The sequence below is a fragment of the Conger conger genome, chromosome 14, assembly GCF_963514075.1.
Source record: "Conger conger chromosome 14, fConCon1.1, whole genome shotgun sequence".
Classification (NCBI taxonomy): Eukaryota; Metazoa; Chordata; class Actinopteri; order Anguilliformes; family Congridae; genus Conger; species Conger conger.
In genome coordinates, this window is record NC_083773.1 from 38,543,082 (window position 1) to 38,559,143 (window position 16,062).

General features: G+C 42.9%; 1 protein-coding gene across 4 annotated transcripts in view; it reads right to left on the bottom strand.

The window, feature by feature from the left end:
* The window catches only part of kdm5c (lysine demethylase 5C), a 31,105-nt gene extending 17,057 nt beyond the window's left edge, over nt 1-14,048 (bottom strand). For 2 of the 4 annotated variants that reach the window (XM_061218906.1, XM_061218904.1), the window contains exons 1-6: nt 13,814-14,048; nt 10,779-10,926; nt 9,366-9,443; nt 5,553-5,675; nt 4,549-4,719; nt 4,006-4,140 (exon numbers count right to left, since the gene is read on the bottom strand). In XM_061218906.1, the coding sequence (XP_061074890.1) occupies nt 4,006-4,140; nt 4,549-4,719; nt 5,553-5,675; nt 9,366-9,443; nt 10,779-10,922 (651 nt within the window). In that variant the 5' untranslated portion in view covers nt 10,923-10,926; nt 13,814-14,048. The remainder of the gene's footprint in view (nt 1-4,005; nt 4,141-4,548; nt 4,720-5,552; nt 5,676-9,365; nt 9,444-10,778; nt 10,927-13,813) is intronic. The other 2 variants (XM_061218907.1, XM_061218905.1) reach the window with 1 other exon arrangement.
* Between the last annotated feature and the right edge of the window lie 2,014 nt (nt 14,049-16,062).

Below are 16,062 nucleotides of genomic sequence, written 5' to 3' on the forward strand. Positions count from 1 at the left end.
GGCTGGGCAGTTAGTTTGAGTAACAGGGACAGTGCTACAGACAGACAGAGGGATGGAGGGAGGAACTCTGATGACAGGCTTTATTAGGGGTTAAAAAGAGGCCATCACATCATCTTTGCAACAAAGACTGTCGTCCATTACAGTCAGCGTGCCCCGGAGAAGGGGATTGTCACATCACCGCACACTTAAAACTGTTACCCACACCATCCGTCATGCACCCCGTCACCTAATCATTCTGTTACACACCTCGTCATGCTGTTACACACACAGGACCATTTTGTTACACACACACACACACACACAAACATGATTATGCCGTTATGCACATGACCATTTGATTATACACACATGCTCATTTCCGTTATAAAAACAAGATCATTCCATTACACAGGGTAGTGGGGTTACGCACGTCATGACAGCAGTGCTTACACTTACAATGGCAGAAACCTGGAAAGCCTCACATTAACAGTAACCACATCTCGTCTCACCCCCCACCCCCCCCCCCCATAATGTCCTCAAATAAAATACATTTAAAGGTACAATAGGTACGATTTTTGTGTTAAAACATTGCTACAAGACGATTGTAAATCCCTTCCTTCCATTGAAAAAGGCTCACTGACATGTGGACTCACCCTCTGCCTGCGTTTATAGTCCTGCAATTCGGGTTTCAAAATATAAAGTTGACGGGTCGTCACACTACCAAAAAATTGTACAGCTGTACAATAATACAAGCTCGTTGGTTGGAAATTGGTTCTAATTGCCACAGCCAATGGCGTGGGGGCTTATTCTGATTGTTCTCAGGTAGCTGCCCAAATTACACTCCAGACAAGTTATCGCTGAAGCTCTGTATACTATTGCTTATTATCCAAGCGAAGACTACATATGAAGTTATAAAAATACCAGTTCGCTATCGGTAGCAACAAGCAAATTAGCCATACTCAGCTCGACAAATTTAGAAGTATCCACCTGAAGCAATACGAACGTAGCGAGCGTTGCGAGCATAGTTGCACAAGCATTGTTGATACCGATAACGAACTGGTATCATTTTATAACTAAATGTGTATTCTATGCTTAGATAACCAATAGTATAGTACAGAGTTTGTGATCGCTTGTCTGGAGTGCAATTTGGGCAGGTACACGTTGCTTATTGTCTCTTTACATGTTCAATCATGCGTGTTTAGCTAAACTTTTATTTGTCTCAAACTGTTACAGTTGCATCGTTTGTGGTACTAGACCATCATATCTTGGTTATATAACCAGCTAGTAACATAGCCAAATACATTGCTTGCTCATAATATAGTTGGTTAGCTAAAGTGAAAACTTCAAAGACAAAACATTTAAAGTGTTGTGCAGCACACTAAAGTCAACATTTCATGAAGTCACCTGTTCAGCGAACATTTTCTTACTAGAACACTACGAAAAGACGGCAGGATCTGTTGCGTTTGTTACCGTCTGCTTTCCAAAACAGTGCACCAGAACACTGAACTGTATAATAACGCTTTATATTACGCGCTATATTGCTAAACTGTGGGAAGTATAAACAGTGTTGTGGTTTGAGGGCGTTTGTTGCTGCAATTCCTCTCTTGAACGATAGAGGAGTCTGAAATGACCTACTGTATACTTTAATTTCAAAATATTCAGTTGACGGTACTCTGTACCAAAACATTGGATAACCGTACAATAATTCAAACTCATTAATTGAAAATTAGTTCTAATTGCCACAGCCAATAGTGTTTCACCGTCAGTGCATTCACAGAGAAGGGAAAGGGATAAACAGTTGTGGTTTGAAGGTGTTTGTTGCTGCTATTCCTCTCTTAACGGTTAGAAGTCTGAAATTACGTATTGTACCTTTAACAAAGACAATTTCACTTGTTAATCGGAAGTGATAAAGAAGTGTTAGTGTCATACTGAAACATGGGGAAGAGAATCGGTCACAGGAGTTCACCCACAATAAGCGCGAGACTGCAACACCGGCTCTGCTAACCGCCATTTTGGATCTCGTTTTCCATTTCCAAAAGAGGTCAGGCCTGCAGGTCGGTGACTGGATTTTAAAGTAAAATGCACCGAACACTGCAACCAGCACACATGCCCCGTTCCAAAAGCTGCGTAAACAAGATCGGCCTCGCAATGCTCTTCTGTGCGCCAACCACTTTTCATTCGAAGACAAGCTGAAGCAGAAGTTAGAGCAGCACTAGCTTCAGCAGCGATATGACGCATACGCGAGTGAAACAAATCTTGCGGCTGTTGTTTTTGTTTTTTGAAAATGAGGATGTGTGCTGCTGTGTGAAATTGATCGACATACATTTCAAGTAAAATAATTTTCCATTAAGTGTCCATAAAAATAAAATAAAAACAAAAACTCTGTATCGCTATTTTATCACATTCCATGGAATATATACTAAACGACGTGTTCGTATGATTATGGTACGGTTCTTATGGAATTGACTGAGGAAAAAGAATATTTTGATCTCAGCTTGTCTGTAAGTCTGATCTTCAAGTACTTCTTACATGACATTACACCGCTTAGATGACCAGTTTAACCTGTTCTCCGAGGGGCAGGCATTCCACGAATACGCGAGGCATCTGAAATGCGAGGAGTTGTTTTGAAATAGACAGACGTCTTCCTGCCAATTCACGGAAGGTTTTGTTCCTTCCCAACACTTGAGCGAATCGCACGCCTTACACCCGCTCTGCAGACAGGAATCAGAGTATGACTGCTTATAACGGAGAGCAGCGTTTCTGTGGCACATACAGCACGTGCTTCCCCGAGGCAGCGGGAGGCCCAGTTACTGCTGCGGTTGAAGTGATTAATCAGGCTTTAAAGGAATACACTGCCATTTTGGGAAATTCACCTTTTGGCCATCTTACCCATAGTTATACGAGAACACTGATAGCAATTTCACCTCTGTTCGCCCAGTACAAAAATAGCACTGCATGCTAACCGTGCTAGCTCCATCAATGACAGGAGATGGTAGCAACGTTAGCTCTGTGAAGTGGAGGGAAATAACCCTTACAGCATCACCGAAGTGGAGTTATTTACACAATGCTTCATGTATCTTTCTGTAAAAACGTAAGCAGAAAAATATTATCTTTGTTGTTTTACAGGCAGTTAAATGAAGGACTATAATTGAGGAATAGTCATGTGTCTGCACTGGGTGCAATGTTCAGTAGCTGTGCAGTGCCGCCTGAAGCTTCAGCATACGTAAAATGCGATTCACACTTTAGTGGTAAAACTGTTCCCTTATCAAGGCCCTGTTCTAATTTATTCCAGCGAGTACTGCAGTGGAGCCCTTGCTTAGCAAACACAACATGGATCCGAATAGTTCATAAAGCCAGAGAACTGGGACCTCTGCCAAAATGTAAAAAAAAACTTCTAAAAACACCTGACAGAATTAGCACAACTTTCCAATGTGTTCAAGGTAAAAAACTTTACATTAAATGCGAGGCAGGGATTATGAAATATTCTTGGGAGAGCTTCCATTTGGCCTTCAAATATGGAAGGTTTCAACCCAAAATGAGGGCCTTATTTTGCCACATTAAATGGGCAGCCAAAAATCATGAGGGAGAGCACAACTCCCAGTCTTGTAGCATTCAGTAAACTACAGAAATTGTACTTAAAACATGATCCAGTCGAAACCAAGAAGTTGGATTGCATGTAGAACAGGCTACTGGGAGCCACCTGGTACTGCTAAACCGAGGTCGACAAGGACAAGGTACAAGGACAATGTCGGAGGTCAAGAAAATAATAAATAAAACACCTGCAAGAAGTGGGCTTTTGGTCTCCAACCCCAATAAGTGCATGAAACAAATCCGTTTGTTGAAAAGAAAGGTGTGAATCTACTTGTTTAAGGTTAGAGACAGTAGTCAGTACTGGGTCAGGAAGATGGGTTAGGAATGATTACTTTGATTAAATAGAAAAATTAAATCTTTTTGTAGGAGTGCATTTGAATTTACACCAGGGTAACCGGTCATCCTATGAGAGTGTTGTGGAGGCGGGGCTCTTACATCAGGCTGCAGGCGATTGGCTCTCCTGCCATAGCTGCTCACTTTAGAGGGCTGAACTGACTGGCGGAGGGGGATGGAGTGGGGCTTGTACTCCTTGTCCACCTCTTCGCTCTCATAGGGCCTGGGCTTGTACTGCTGAGACAGGCAGAGAGTTCTACCTATAGGCTCTCAGGACAAAGGCCTACATACACTGCACACAGACAAACTCACAGCACGCACGCACGCACGCACGCACGCACGCACAGAGTAGCTAAACTTACGTAAATTGCACACAGAGCACCTTGATAGAAAGATTAAAATATTAGCAGGGTGGTGGTGGGTGGGCTATATATTTGTCATATGAAAATGACATGTTTGAATACACATATTTGTATATTGCCGCATATCGACAAAGAAAGGTGACAGCTAAAATCGCTAGTCTAAAGAGGACTACTCTGTGGCTATAAAAACATGTTTCAGTGCCAGTAGCTTGCTGCTCAACAGACACATTAGGCGAAATGGTGTAAGAGCAGGGCTTCACAGGGGAGAGACTGGGCGCATTACCGACAGGCTGGCCCCGGAGTGGAACATCTCAAAGGGATAGACGATCCTCTCGTAGTGGGAGCGCAGCAGGGAGCCGATGTTCTTCCCTGGGGGGTAGCCCATCTTCTGGGCCACGCGAGCCCAGCGTCGCTCCTTGCTGACCGTCTCAAAGCCCCCCTCCTCAGTCACCACCTGCACGGGGCCACAAACAGGGCTCCGGGGTCAGAGCCTGCTCCACAGCCATATTCATGCATTTCAGTCTAGCCAATAGGTGGACCTAATTGGGAAATGGTAAATGGTTGGCATTTATATAGCACCTTTACCCAAAGCGCTGTACAATTGATGCTTCTCATTCACCCATTCATACACACTCGCACACCAACGGTGATTGGCTGCCATGCAAGGCACCGACCAGCTCGTCAGGAGCATTTGGGGGTTAGGCGTCTTGCCCAGGGACTTGCTTGCTCTCCATTAATATTAGAATTATTAAAAACTATACTGTAAATAACCTGGGTTTGAGGGATAGGCTACCAAAGGACAGAATCAGCAGTGCATTATTAATTACAGTGTTAATCAATAGTACATAACATTTTTGTAGATGGATAAAGGCATCTAATGAGAAGCATAACTACAACATTGTGCTCCTCGATTGAAGTTCATGTTGAAAGTAAATTCATGTTTTGATATTTAATGCCCACTGAGACATGAAAGTAAACACATTAGACTACTCTATGCATATTGTCTGTTTTTGTCATGTATTTTAATTTGAATTTTGTGAATACAACCAAGTAAATATGGCGATAAATGGAAGGAAAAAAAGCTAAATTTGGCACATAATCAGTCATTTTGATTGCAAAGATTAGAGAAAAAGCTAAATCCAGGGGGGACTGACATGTGAAAGGCGGTCTGTGCATGTGGAGGTGGTCTGTATATGATGGTGTCTGTATGTGAAAGTGGTCAGTGCATGCGAGATGGGTCTGTATGCGTCTGTACACGTGACAGGATCAGTGCAGGGGTGCGGGAACCTTGGCCAGACTGAAGAGATCCACAATGCGCCTCTCGATGTTGGGGATCTTCAGGGAGGATCCCTGGATCTCCCAGAACTTGGCGATGCGATCCAAGTAGTTGAGCTTCACGCGCGTTTCAGCCTGAGAGGGAGAGAGGGAGAGGGGGAGAGGGGGAGAGGGGGAGAGCGAGAGTGTGAGCTGTGCAAACCACAGAAGAGGTCTCACAGGCAGCAGTGCAGCGTGGGGTTAAGCCTCATTTATACGGTTGTACAAGCTTTTCCACAAGTGTCGTGCGACAAAAATGAAAGCGTCGCATCGGCCAATGATGAGGGTTCTCATCTCTATGGTGACAAGATGCCAAACTGCTGATGTTTACATTTATTTATTTTAAAACATGGCGGTGCCAATCCATGAAATTCCAATGAATTCAGTGTTCCAACACTTTTTTTTGATGTTCCAGAGATTAGGTGCGAGATATCTCGTTTTCAGATTTTTATTCAGATTAAGCACTTTCCCTTTGAATCCCCAATGATTGTGTAAATATTTTGAAATTCTATGGCCAACAAACCAGGCACCGAAGACAAGTGGTTCAAAGAAACAGGAGTATTTATTTTTTGCGGTTCAAGTCTGGGTCATCGCCATTTATTAAACGCAGCACATTTCCTTCTGCATTTTGGCTCTCCTTTTCCGCATAAAAAGCCAGAATCCTGCATTCAAGCCAATTCACTTCACTGCGCCACAAGATCGCATTCATAGGAATGCACCCCCGCCGTTCTCTTCATCTTTCACAAAGATGTGGCTCGCTTCAGCACCCTTCCCCTCTGGATGGCACAAATGTCAGCAGCAAGGCAGCAGATTTAAAAATAAAGCATAACACTGACCATGACAAAAGAAAAAAGAAAAAGCCTTCAATGATCACGTCAAAAAACTGAGGGTCATATCAGTCCTTTGATAAAGTGAGAACCACTTCTATGGCTAATATTATGTTGATATAATGGTAGAACCAGTAGGATTGACCCTCCTTCGCAGTCTGAACAGAAGATACTTAACAGTTGCTGTTTCTGGATTGCATGTGAATCGAACATAAGGTGTGAATAAAAAGGAAAGGAATACGGATGTGGACCAAAGGAATGTACACACTCCAGAGCATCGCCCTTGTGATCCATTGTTCCGGAACCAACCGTAGGAAGCAGAGGAACATCCTCCCACAACTTCCGGATCCAGAGGAAATCCACCGGAAACAAAAAAGCCCTACATTCTTCCAAAAACAATGATGTAGGAAGCGGCATGCTTAAATCTAATCCTCAATATTGCCACTTTGCAGCATATTGCAATTCCTTTGAACTTGAACTACCCGACATCCATGAGTGACTTCAAGCATTCACCAGATGGCACGGCCCATTAAGGGCTCAAAGTCTTCCACCTCATCAATATTTCCCTCTGATTTTGTGCTTTCGATTAATATAAAATTTACATTTTTAACAACATTCCTCAAAGCTGGAAGAGCCCCCTTTCCACAACAGAAGGGAATCCAAATTCAAAAAAATAATTTAGGGGCTAATTCACGTGCTCCTTGGAAAACAAGTTGGCGCAGAGCCCTGCAGACTTCCTCCTCGATCCGTAATCAGTGCCTCATCATCAGTGCGGATTGAGTTTGGCTTCCTGGCTGCTAGTTGCGGTTAGTGCAGAGGCCGCCCGTGTGGTTTTACAGAGGAAGCCATGAATGCGCAACAGCTGAGCTACACGCGTCTGCCAGCTGCTCACAGCAGAAGCACCTGTGCCTGAACACATGCGGAGGCCAACGGGCCGCGTAGCTGACACAGGCCACCGCATCAACTCCAGCCAGCCGGCAACACATGGTAGGAGAGGGAAGTTACTAGGAAACCAGTCGGGGCTCAGAGGAAGGCCTCTTGTGTATTACCAGTTTGTGTAACATCATCATATTATGAGTTTGTGTGCGCACCAACGTTGTCCCAAAGCATCTCATTAGTTTACCTGCCGAAGGCAGAAACTATTGTTGTTCTACAGAATCATCACTACTTGTACCAGTTTGTCCAGATCCAAAAGGCAATGAAGTGATCACGTACACATACCTTGAGCATATTTGTGCATTATCAGCTGGAAAAATCTATGAATCCTGAATAAATTAACACATTATTATTGGCTCAAAACTGAAAGCTCTTGGGTATATGGTGCTGAGCAGTTAGTGTGCTGATAAAATGGTAATGTTGAATATACTGTTAATATTGTAGTGGAGTTGAGGTATTGTTAACACCATCATATAACTATACGGGGTAATGAGGCAATTGAGCAGTAAAAGTATTATATAATATAATGTGCCCTATAACTACTGCTGAGTATACTGTATATACAGTGCCTTGAAAGTATTCGCCTTTCCTAAAGGGAACCAGAGTAAACGCAAAACACATTTTTTGAAATTACATTTATATAAAAAGGTTATCAAACACCCATTGTCACCCATGTGAAAAAGTAATTGCCGCTTGAACTTCACTGGTTGCATTTCCCATAGTTTTAAGTCATAGTTTTAAGTCAGTTGTGGAAGAATTTTAGCCCACTCTTATATGCAGAACTGCTTAAATTCTGCCAAATTGGTAAGTATTCCAGCATAAAACACTCCTTTAGGTCTCGCCACAGCATCGCTATTGGGCTCAAATATGGACTTTGACTAGCTCAATCCAAAACTTTAATGTTGTTTTTTCACTTCCTCTTGTGTTTTGATCATCGTCTTGCTGCATAGCTCTATTATGCTTCAGCACACAGACAGATGACCGGACATTGTCCTTAAGAATACTCTGGTACCGAGCAGAATTCATAGTTGCTTCAATAATGGCAAGTCACCCGGCAAAGCATCGCCACACCATCATACTTCCACCATTTGACTGTTGGTATGACATCCTTACTGTGACACTGCATTTTCTTTATGCCAGATATAAAGGAACCCGTGCCATCCAAAGATTTACACTTTTAACTCATTTGTCCATAGAACATGGATGAGGATCATCCAGGTGCTTTTTTGTAAACCTGAGAGGAGCATTGGCATTTCACATGGTTAGCCAGTAGCTACCAGTTTGCTACCCTCCCAAAGAATGCCATTTTTGCCAAGTCTCTTTCTGCTCTCATGAACCTTGAACATGGCTGACATTAGAGAAGCCTGCGGTTCTTTGGTCGTTCTTCTAGGATCTTTTGTGCCCTTGGAAAAATTTTGGCATGCCTGGGAAGGTTCTCCACTGTTGCAAGTTCTCACTGCGGTTAGATGGTGTCACAGAGCCTTATAGATGGTTCTGAAACCTTTTCCAGACTGACATATTCCAACAACTTCTTTTGTAATCTCATCTGGAATTTCCTTTGATGGTGGCATTATGTGCTCGTGGGAACTTTAAGGTTTAACTTTACTCGAATGGTTCAATATTTAGATTTGACAAGGCTGCCTGCCCTGTGTAAATTTGGTTAATTGGTCAATCAAGGGGGTAATTTTTTTTCACATGGGTTAAATGAGTGTTTTTTTTCCTGAAATAAATAATTTTATTGAAATCTGTTTTGCTTTAACATTAATGTCTCATAACATTTTGTCTAAAGATCTGAAACCATTCCAGTGAGACAAATATGAAATTGTAGAGGACATTAGGTAGGGGGCAAATACTTTTTCACAGTACGATAATACTTAAAGAACATAGATTATAACTTCAGTCTACTCGATACTGGAGATACAGTATGCTGCACACAATGACAGAGTAATATGGAAGCATGTTGTGTGTGAACAGCAGGCCCAGACCCGCCATTTTGAAGGCAGATGAGGGCAGAGAAACAGACCTCTAGCTCATTCAGCCTCTGGATTCGGGGAGTGAAGTGGAAGTTATCCACCTCCACAGCAAACGGGGGCTGCCAGTCCTGTGAAAGACGGAGGGGGATAGAGAGAGATTGAGGGAGAGAGAGAGAACTGTTAATCTTACAGGCAGGAAATGGGCACATTCATACCCAATACACCATTTTCACTGGTATGATATGGCATTAAAGCTTCCCCCCCAGTATAGTATGGCCAAAAGTGCCTATCACAGGTATCTATCTATCTATCAGACAAGCTGTGTGCTCTACTCTGCAGCATGTGATGTGCAGTCAGTTTTGCATCCCACTGTGGTTCACACCGCAGACCAGAGCAGTGAGACACTGGCCAACTGAAACTCCCGCCCCTGGGGGATGTGGTTGTCTAATGCCCGTGGGCCAGTCAGCCACAGTCTGCACGGGCACATTACAGATTGAGAGGGGCCATTCTTACATGACAACTGGGCTGAACAGGATGATCGCCCAGCATCACAACACCTGTTTCACCATGAACTCAGACTACTGCCCACCTTTATCAATTCCAAAATGTACTCATTCACTATTAGCATCTACTTTATCAATTAAAGCTGAAATTGAAATAGTGCGCAGGCACATTTTTATGATGAAAGCACAGTCACAAATAGACCATTACTGTGCCAATGGTTTGTGACACACTCCTTGCTAACGTATTGAGCCAGTACATTGCGGCAAGCTAACATAACTCTCCAACCAAATGTTTCGCAAATGTTCAGCAATGTTGCTCAATATTCACAAAAGTTTCAGACCACTTTGTGTTTATTAGAAATAAATAATGCCATAGCTTTTTGAATGAAAAATAAACGCACTGTATTTACTGTTATCTGCGTGCTGGACATTGCTACTTGGATCTGAATCTCACCTATGCACTCATATGCAATATTTCTAGATTAACAAATGAAGCAGTCAGCTAAACACAGATGCATTTTCTATACTGGTAGGGGTCCAAACCTTTAGCTAGACAAAGATACAATCAATGTATGTTCACCAAATACTTTTCTTGGTGGTGCTTATCTAAAATATTCACCATGAGCATTTTTTCGCCACTGAACCACATACTTACTTTTGTGAGAAAAATGCAGCCACTTCAACATGAGACAACACCTTAAACAGCAGCACCACACTGGTAACGCACACACCCTCTTTAAAAGTGCCGACAGCAGATTCCAGTCTGGCAGTCGGGGGATTGAACTGCGGACACGCAGGTCTGCATGTACTGTCAGTGAATCCCAGCCTGACCCGGACGCAGAGCCTCCGACCTGCCTCAGTGGCCTTTTAACAAGCGTGTTCATCAGAGGTCGCACAACACAGACATACCCCATGTGGGGACAAACAGGAGAGAAACGCATCGTGTAAAGGTGTGTTTACCGCGGGAGGGCGGATCTTGCAGATGCCCGACTTCTCGGCGATTGGACGGATTTTGGCGATGTAACCCAGCGGATTGGCGAACTCCTCCCAGGAAGGCTCGAACACCGGGCACTCAGGGGGGGGTGTGAACTCCTCCCCGTCCATTTCTCTGAGCGAAGGAAAGAGAATGCACTGAGCCTGCTGGGATTCTCATCTGTGGGCTGGCTAAATACCAACAAGTTCAATGAACACGTCTATGGGAATGAAGAAATTGGGGGTGAACTGAATTGGAGACTATAAAGAGGGTTCACTCTCCCTAGCCTTTCTACCACTATCTCTGGGCACTGAACCAGTTCATGCATTCCATCCTGAGAACAGCATCTGGGGCTTCACCAGTGAAAATGACAAAATGAAGAAAATTGCAGCGTAATTATTACATATAAATGTGATGCCCATGGGAAACTCAAGTGACTTGTCGTTTTACATTCAATATGTATGTGTCACATAGTATTCAATGTCAATGAAATGTATTGCTGTTTAACTTCATTCAGAAAGTATACGCAAAAAAGTCTGTGGAGAGGACATGTTACAGATATATACATATTAATACAGATTTCTAATGAATGGCTGCAATGAGAGTTAATACACACTTCGTTTCCATATTTGTCATACAATTTTTCCGTATTTGCCTATTTGACCTTCTCCCACTAACAGACAACCACTGCCGATTCAGACCCTGTAATGCATCAACCATCAGCTCGTTTCGCTTCCCAAGTGATAATCGAATATCCCTCTTCTGCAACTTCTACAATGGCGAGATAAAACTGTCAGGTGTAACCTCCTGCCCCGTCAAACGTTACACTTCGACCAAGACTCATTAGCACCCCCAGTTGGACTCCGGTGGTATGGGGTCGCGGACTGGAGGAATACGTGACTCGCCCAGTTGCCATCCCCTCCCTCCCCCGATTTCAATAGTGCACTGCTGGTGTAGGGACAAAGCTGTTTGAGGTACCCTGACCATGCAGGCTGTTCGTGTAGACAGTCTTTGTGCACAAGACTCGGGCATCTACGTTTATAATCCGTTAGAAAAGCACATCGATGTCATCATTTAATGTTAGTAACGCAGCGCGCTAGGAGACACCTTCGGAAAAATGGCTGCTCGACATCTAGCCCTAGAAAAAAAAAAAAAAAAAAAAAAGAGAAAAAAATAAAAAGCCAAGTGTTTTCACGAGTTCGTTGGCTTCTGGTCTAACGTGATTAACTCCGATTTCAAGCCACCCGAATATATTATTAAAGAAGTGTTGAGAGATCATCTAGTTTGCTAACGTTAGCCATCAAACAGGCAGCGAGGTTTCGGCCATTAGTAATTGAACTGGGGGCAATTTTGCTACAATGTTCACTTACAACTAGGCCAACGTTGGCTAGCTATAGACTCCGTGACTCCCGTTCACACTTCGCTGCCCAACACTCGCCAAATCAGAATAACCTAACGTTAATTTACACTAACTCCGGATGACAGTTATTAGACGTTAGGCTGGTTACGTCCGTATGTTATTGTTTTGCATATAACGTTAGCCGTTAGCATGTAGGCTTAGTTGTGTTAAATATTGCCACGACATTAAAGGCTTACATTTGTCAAACCGCAGACTTTAGATGCTTTGGGTAGGCTAATCCAGTCCCACGGAATCCGATACCGCACCAGATAGTAAGAGTCGGACAACAGTTTATTTGGTAACGTTAACGTTGCTCAAGAGACCATAAGTTATTTAGCCATCTGATATCTGGGTAGGCTAATCTAGTCCCACGGAATGCGACATCGCACCAGGTAGCGAGAGATGGACAGCAAATTGTTTGGTAACGTTAACGTTGCTCAATACATCATAGCTAAGTTAGCTAATAGCTAGAAAATATTTGTGTAATCCACCCGGAAAACCAGGACTGATTATAACGTTAGACAGTTAACATTAGCGAGCCAGGAAGATTAGCGAAAATGTCCAAATGAACAGTCCGCCCGGAAAATAATAATAACTTAATTAAAATAAGATGGTTAGCTAGCTAAAGCTAGCAATAGTTGACTTACACCGGAGACACGTCATTGTTGTCTAATGATACCAGCTACGACAATAAGTGGCTCGCTGGTAAGTAGCTAGCTAGCAGATTCTGGATGGGATAACTTTAGTACTAAGATGCACATTAACGTTAATAAAGTCATCCACCCTTTACTTAACGTTACATCCGTCAAACACAAATCTCAATGCTATGCTGGAAACTGCTCCTGGGTCATTTATCACGCTTGTTAACTGATATCTTATATTAGGCCTAAGGTAGATGAGCGGCTTTGACTGGACAAAAAATCAAAACAAACGATTGAACGTTATCGAACAAGAGAGATTTTAAAATAAAGAACGCTAATTTTAAATAAATTCACTTCAAACAGACCGAATAACGAACGTTATTGTAGCTGACTAGCTAGCTACCACCAAGTTAATGTTACTCAACCAATGTTGGTTCGGCAAGTTAAAAAACGGTGGCCAACATTATCCAAGCAAGCAACTCGAATTGTCATAGCTAACATTATTAGCCTAGTTTAATTCAAACATTAGCCAACAGTCGTGTTACAGGATGTAACATTATCCTATTATAGTCCAACACTAATTGGTTGGCTAGTCAGCCCATAGCTACCTGGTTAATGTGAAATAACGCGAGGGCCGCTGCAGTCTAGGCTCATAACAGTGTCTATTGTTCGGGACTAGGTCACTCTCCGGGCGGCTGCCGTCTGCTCTGCGGCCTCCTCTTTTTACAACCCATCCCAAGCACACCGGTCCCTGTGGCTCAACTAGCTGTGGTCTTTACCAATCTTAACCATTTTTAATCATTATTCTCCACTGAATGAGTTTTCCTCTGATATCATACCAGTGGACCACACACACTAGCTAATGTTAGCCCGATTTTCCTCCCTCAGGTTGATGTCGCTATCGTCCCCCTCTGTTGTTGTTTAGGTCCCGTTGTCTTAGGGAATCATCCGGTTCTCGTCTCTGCCATTGTAGCGGCTGTACCTGCAAATATCCGGTCCCTTCGCATCCAAAACTTGAAATCCTCCGTTAAACAGTTCGTTACTGCAGAAGCGTCTTAGCACGAGTCAAATCCTCAACGGTTGAAACTGTCGCTTAATCTGCTAGCCTCCGCTCCGCCTGCCTGGACTAGCCGCCATCTTAGCCTCATCACTGCCTCAACACAGCCCCTACCCATCACCGGTTCATCCTTCCACTCTGTAACACGAACTAGTTCTATACTCTTCCCCTGCTTTGTCCGCAAAGTTAAAACACATGGCAAAAACGGCGACTGTCATTGGTGACAAAAGTAGTACGTGGATATTAATGTTGAAAAATGCACTTGCTTACAACATTTCAATTATCTTAATGAGTTTATGCGATATAGGTATTGCGGATAGATAGTGGTACGTGACGCGGAATAATATTTCTCCGAAACGCGGACGCTTTTTTTTTCGCATGGAAGAAGCACCAGCAGTTCGACACTCAGCTTAGTGGTCTGATGGTCGATTGGTCTTCTCAAGCTCCTTGCGTGTTGATGTCACAGGAATGACGCAGTGTTTACATACCCTACGAACTTGGAAGTATTTTTCGTCATGGTATATCAAAAAGGTGTGATATTCAGTAATTCAAAATGCTTTATTTTTTGTAACCAGCATTCAGCTAATGTTTATAACTTTGTGGTTTGATTGAAATGTAATAAAACAAAATAAAACTTTTCAAATGGAAAAAATATATATTGTTTTTTAAACTGAGGCATCTTATGGTGGGGTCTTGGTAAATTTGGTTGGTTTTTCACTTGACAGATCGGAAATAGTCACCTGGGGGGAATCCAGTGGCGGCTGGTGGACTGAGGAGGAGCAGCTTATAATTAGCCCATATTTAGAAAGTTTCCTCGAATCTTTCCTCCGAGAAAGATAAAGCCGTTAGGTGGTCAGAAACTTCTGTACCGAAAAAAAAACTTCTGAATAAAAAAAATAATAAAATAAAAAATTTCTGACCACCATATAATTTCAGCCACATTATGTGTGTGTGTGTGTGTGTATATATATATATATATATATATATATATATATATATATATATATATATATACATATACACACACACACACACACACACACACACACACATAATGTCTCTGAAAATATATGGCTGAAATTATATTAAAAATAAAACATCGACAGGGCACTGTCCCTTTAGCAAGAAGTTGTCCTCATAGATGGCGCTATATTGCCAAATATTTAAGTAAAAATAAGAGCAGTAACTGCATGGAATGCTATTTGCATTTGTAATTATGTGACAAGAAAAAACGTTTTTGGTTTATTTTTCCTGGAGGCTGAGATTGGTACCTGCACGGGAACTGCCACGGTATTCTAAATGAAAAGCATGGCCGCAGTATTCTAAAGCAACAGAACACAAGGATCGTATATTTAAACACCCGCAGCAGCCGTATCTAAACTCCGGGTTTAGCAGGATAAGGAGGAAGTCAGACCACTTCCTGTTCACTTCTTGTTTCCGGGCCAGTTTCTGATTATCAAACAATCTTGTTTATCACAGGGGTTCTTACAGGCAGCAGTCCAATTTATCACCAATCCTTCCCTTCTACAGTACAGTATTATGTAAGAACAAATACCACGTCTGTTTCCAAGACAACCGCTTGGGAGAGCCACTCTGCACATGCGTAGGACAAATGTCAAGCTTCTTTGAAAACTGGCTTTTTTCAATGCCAGGTATTAGACATTGAATGGGATACAGGTAGTCTCACACCACCAGAAGTGATGTGGGCAGTAGTTAGCCAGTGTCCCTTGAGCAAATCTTAAATGCTCTCCTCTCAGCGGTACACTAGGCTAATGGGGTACACCTCTGCTCTGCCTGCTGCTAGCTCTCTCCTGTAGCAGTTGCTGGTTTGTAGTTGACAGTATTAGAGGATATGCTTCTGCGCATGTGTTACCCACAGTGTTCTTGGTATGTTGAGTGCAGGTGGTATAGAGGCAGCTGCAGAAGCACAATTGGTGAGTCCAAACTGAGGCAGAACAGAACAGGATAAAAGTGCTGGTGACATTTCAACACCAGCAATGAGCAGCGATAACCCCTCTTGGTTCGGGCACAGAGATAAATGCGTAAAACTGAAACACATACAATATGCTCATGATATGGACGTAGTGGGCTTGCTTGAGCGGGCTCAGCCGTCCCAGAACGGGTCCTTGAGAGAGACACACTTCAGAGAGTGGACTGGACACAATTTCTCCGAT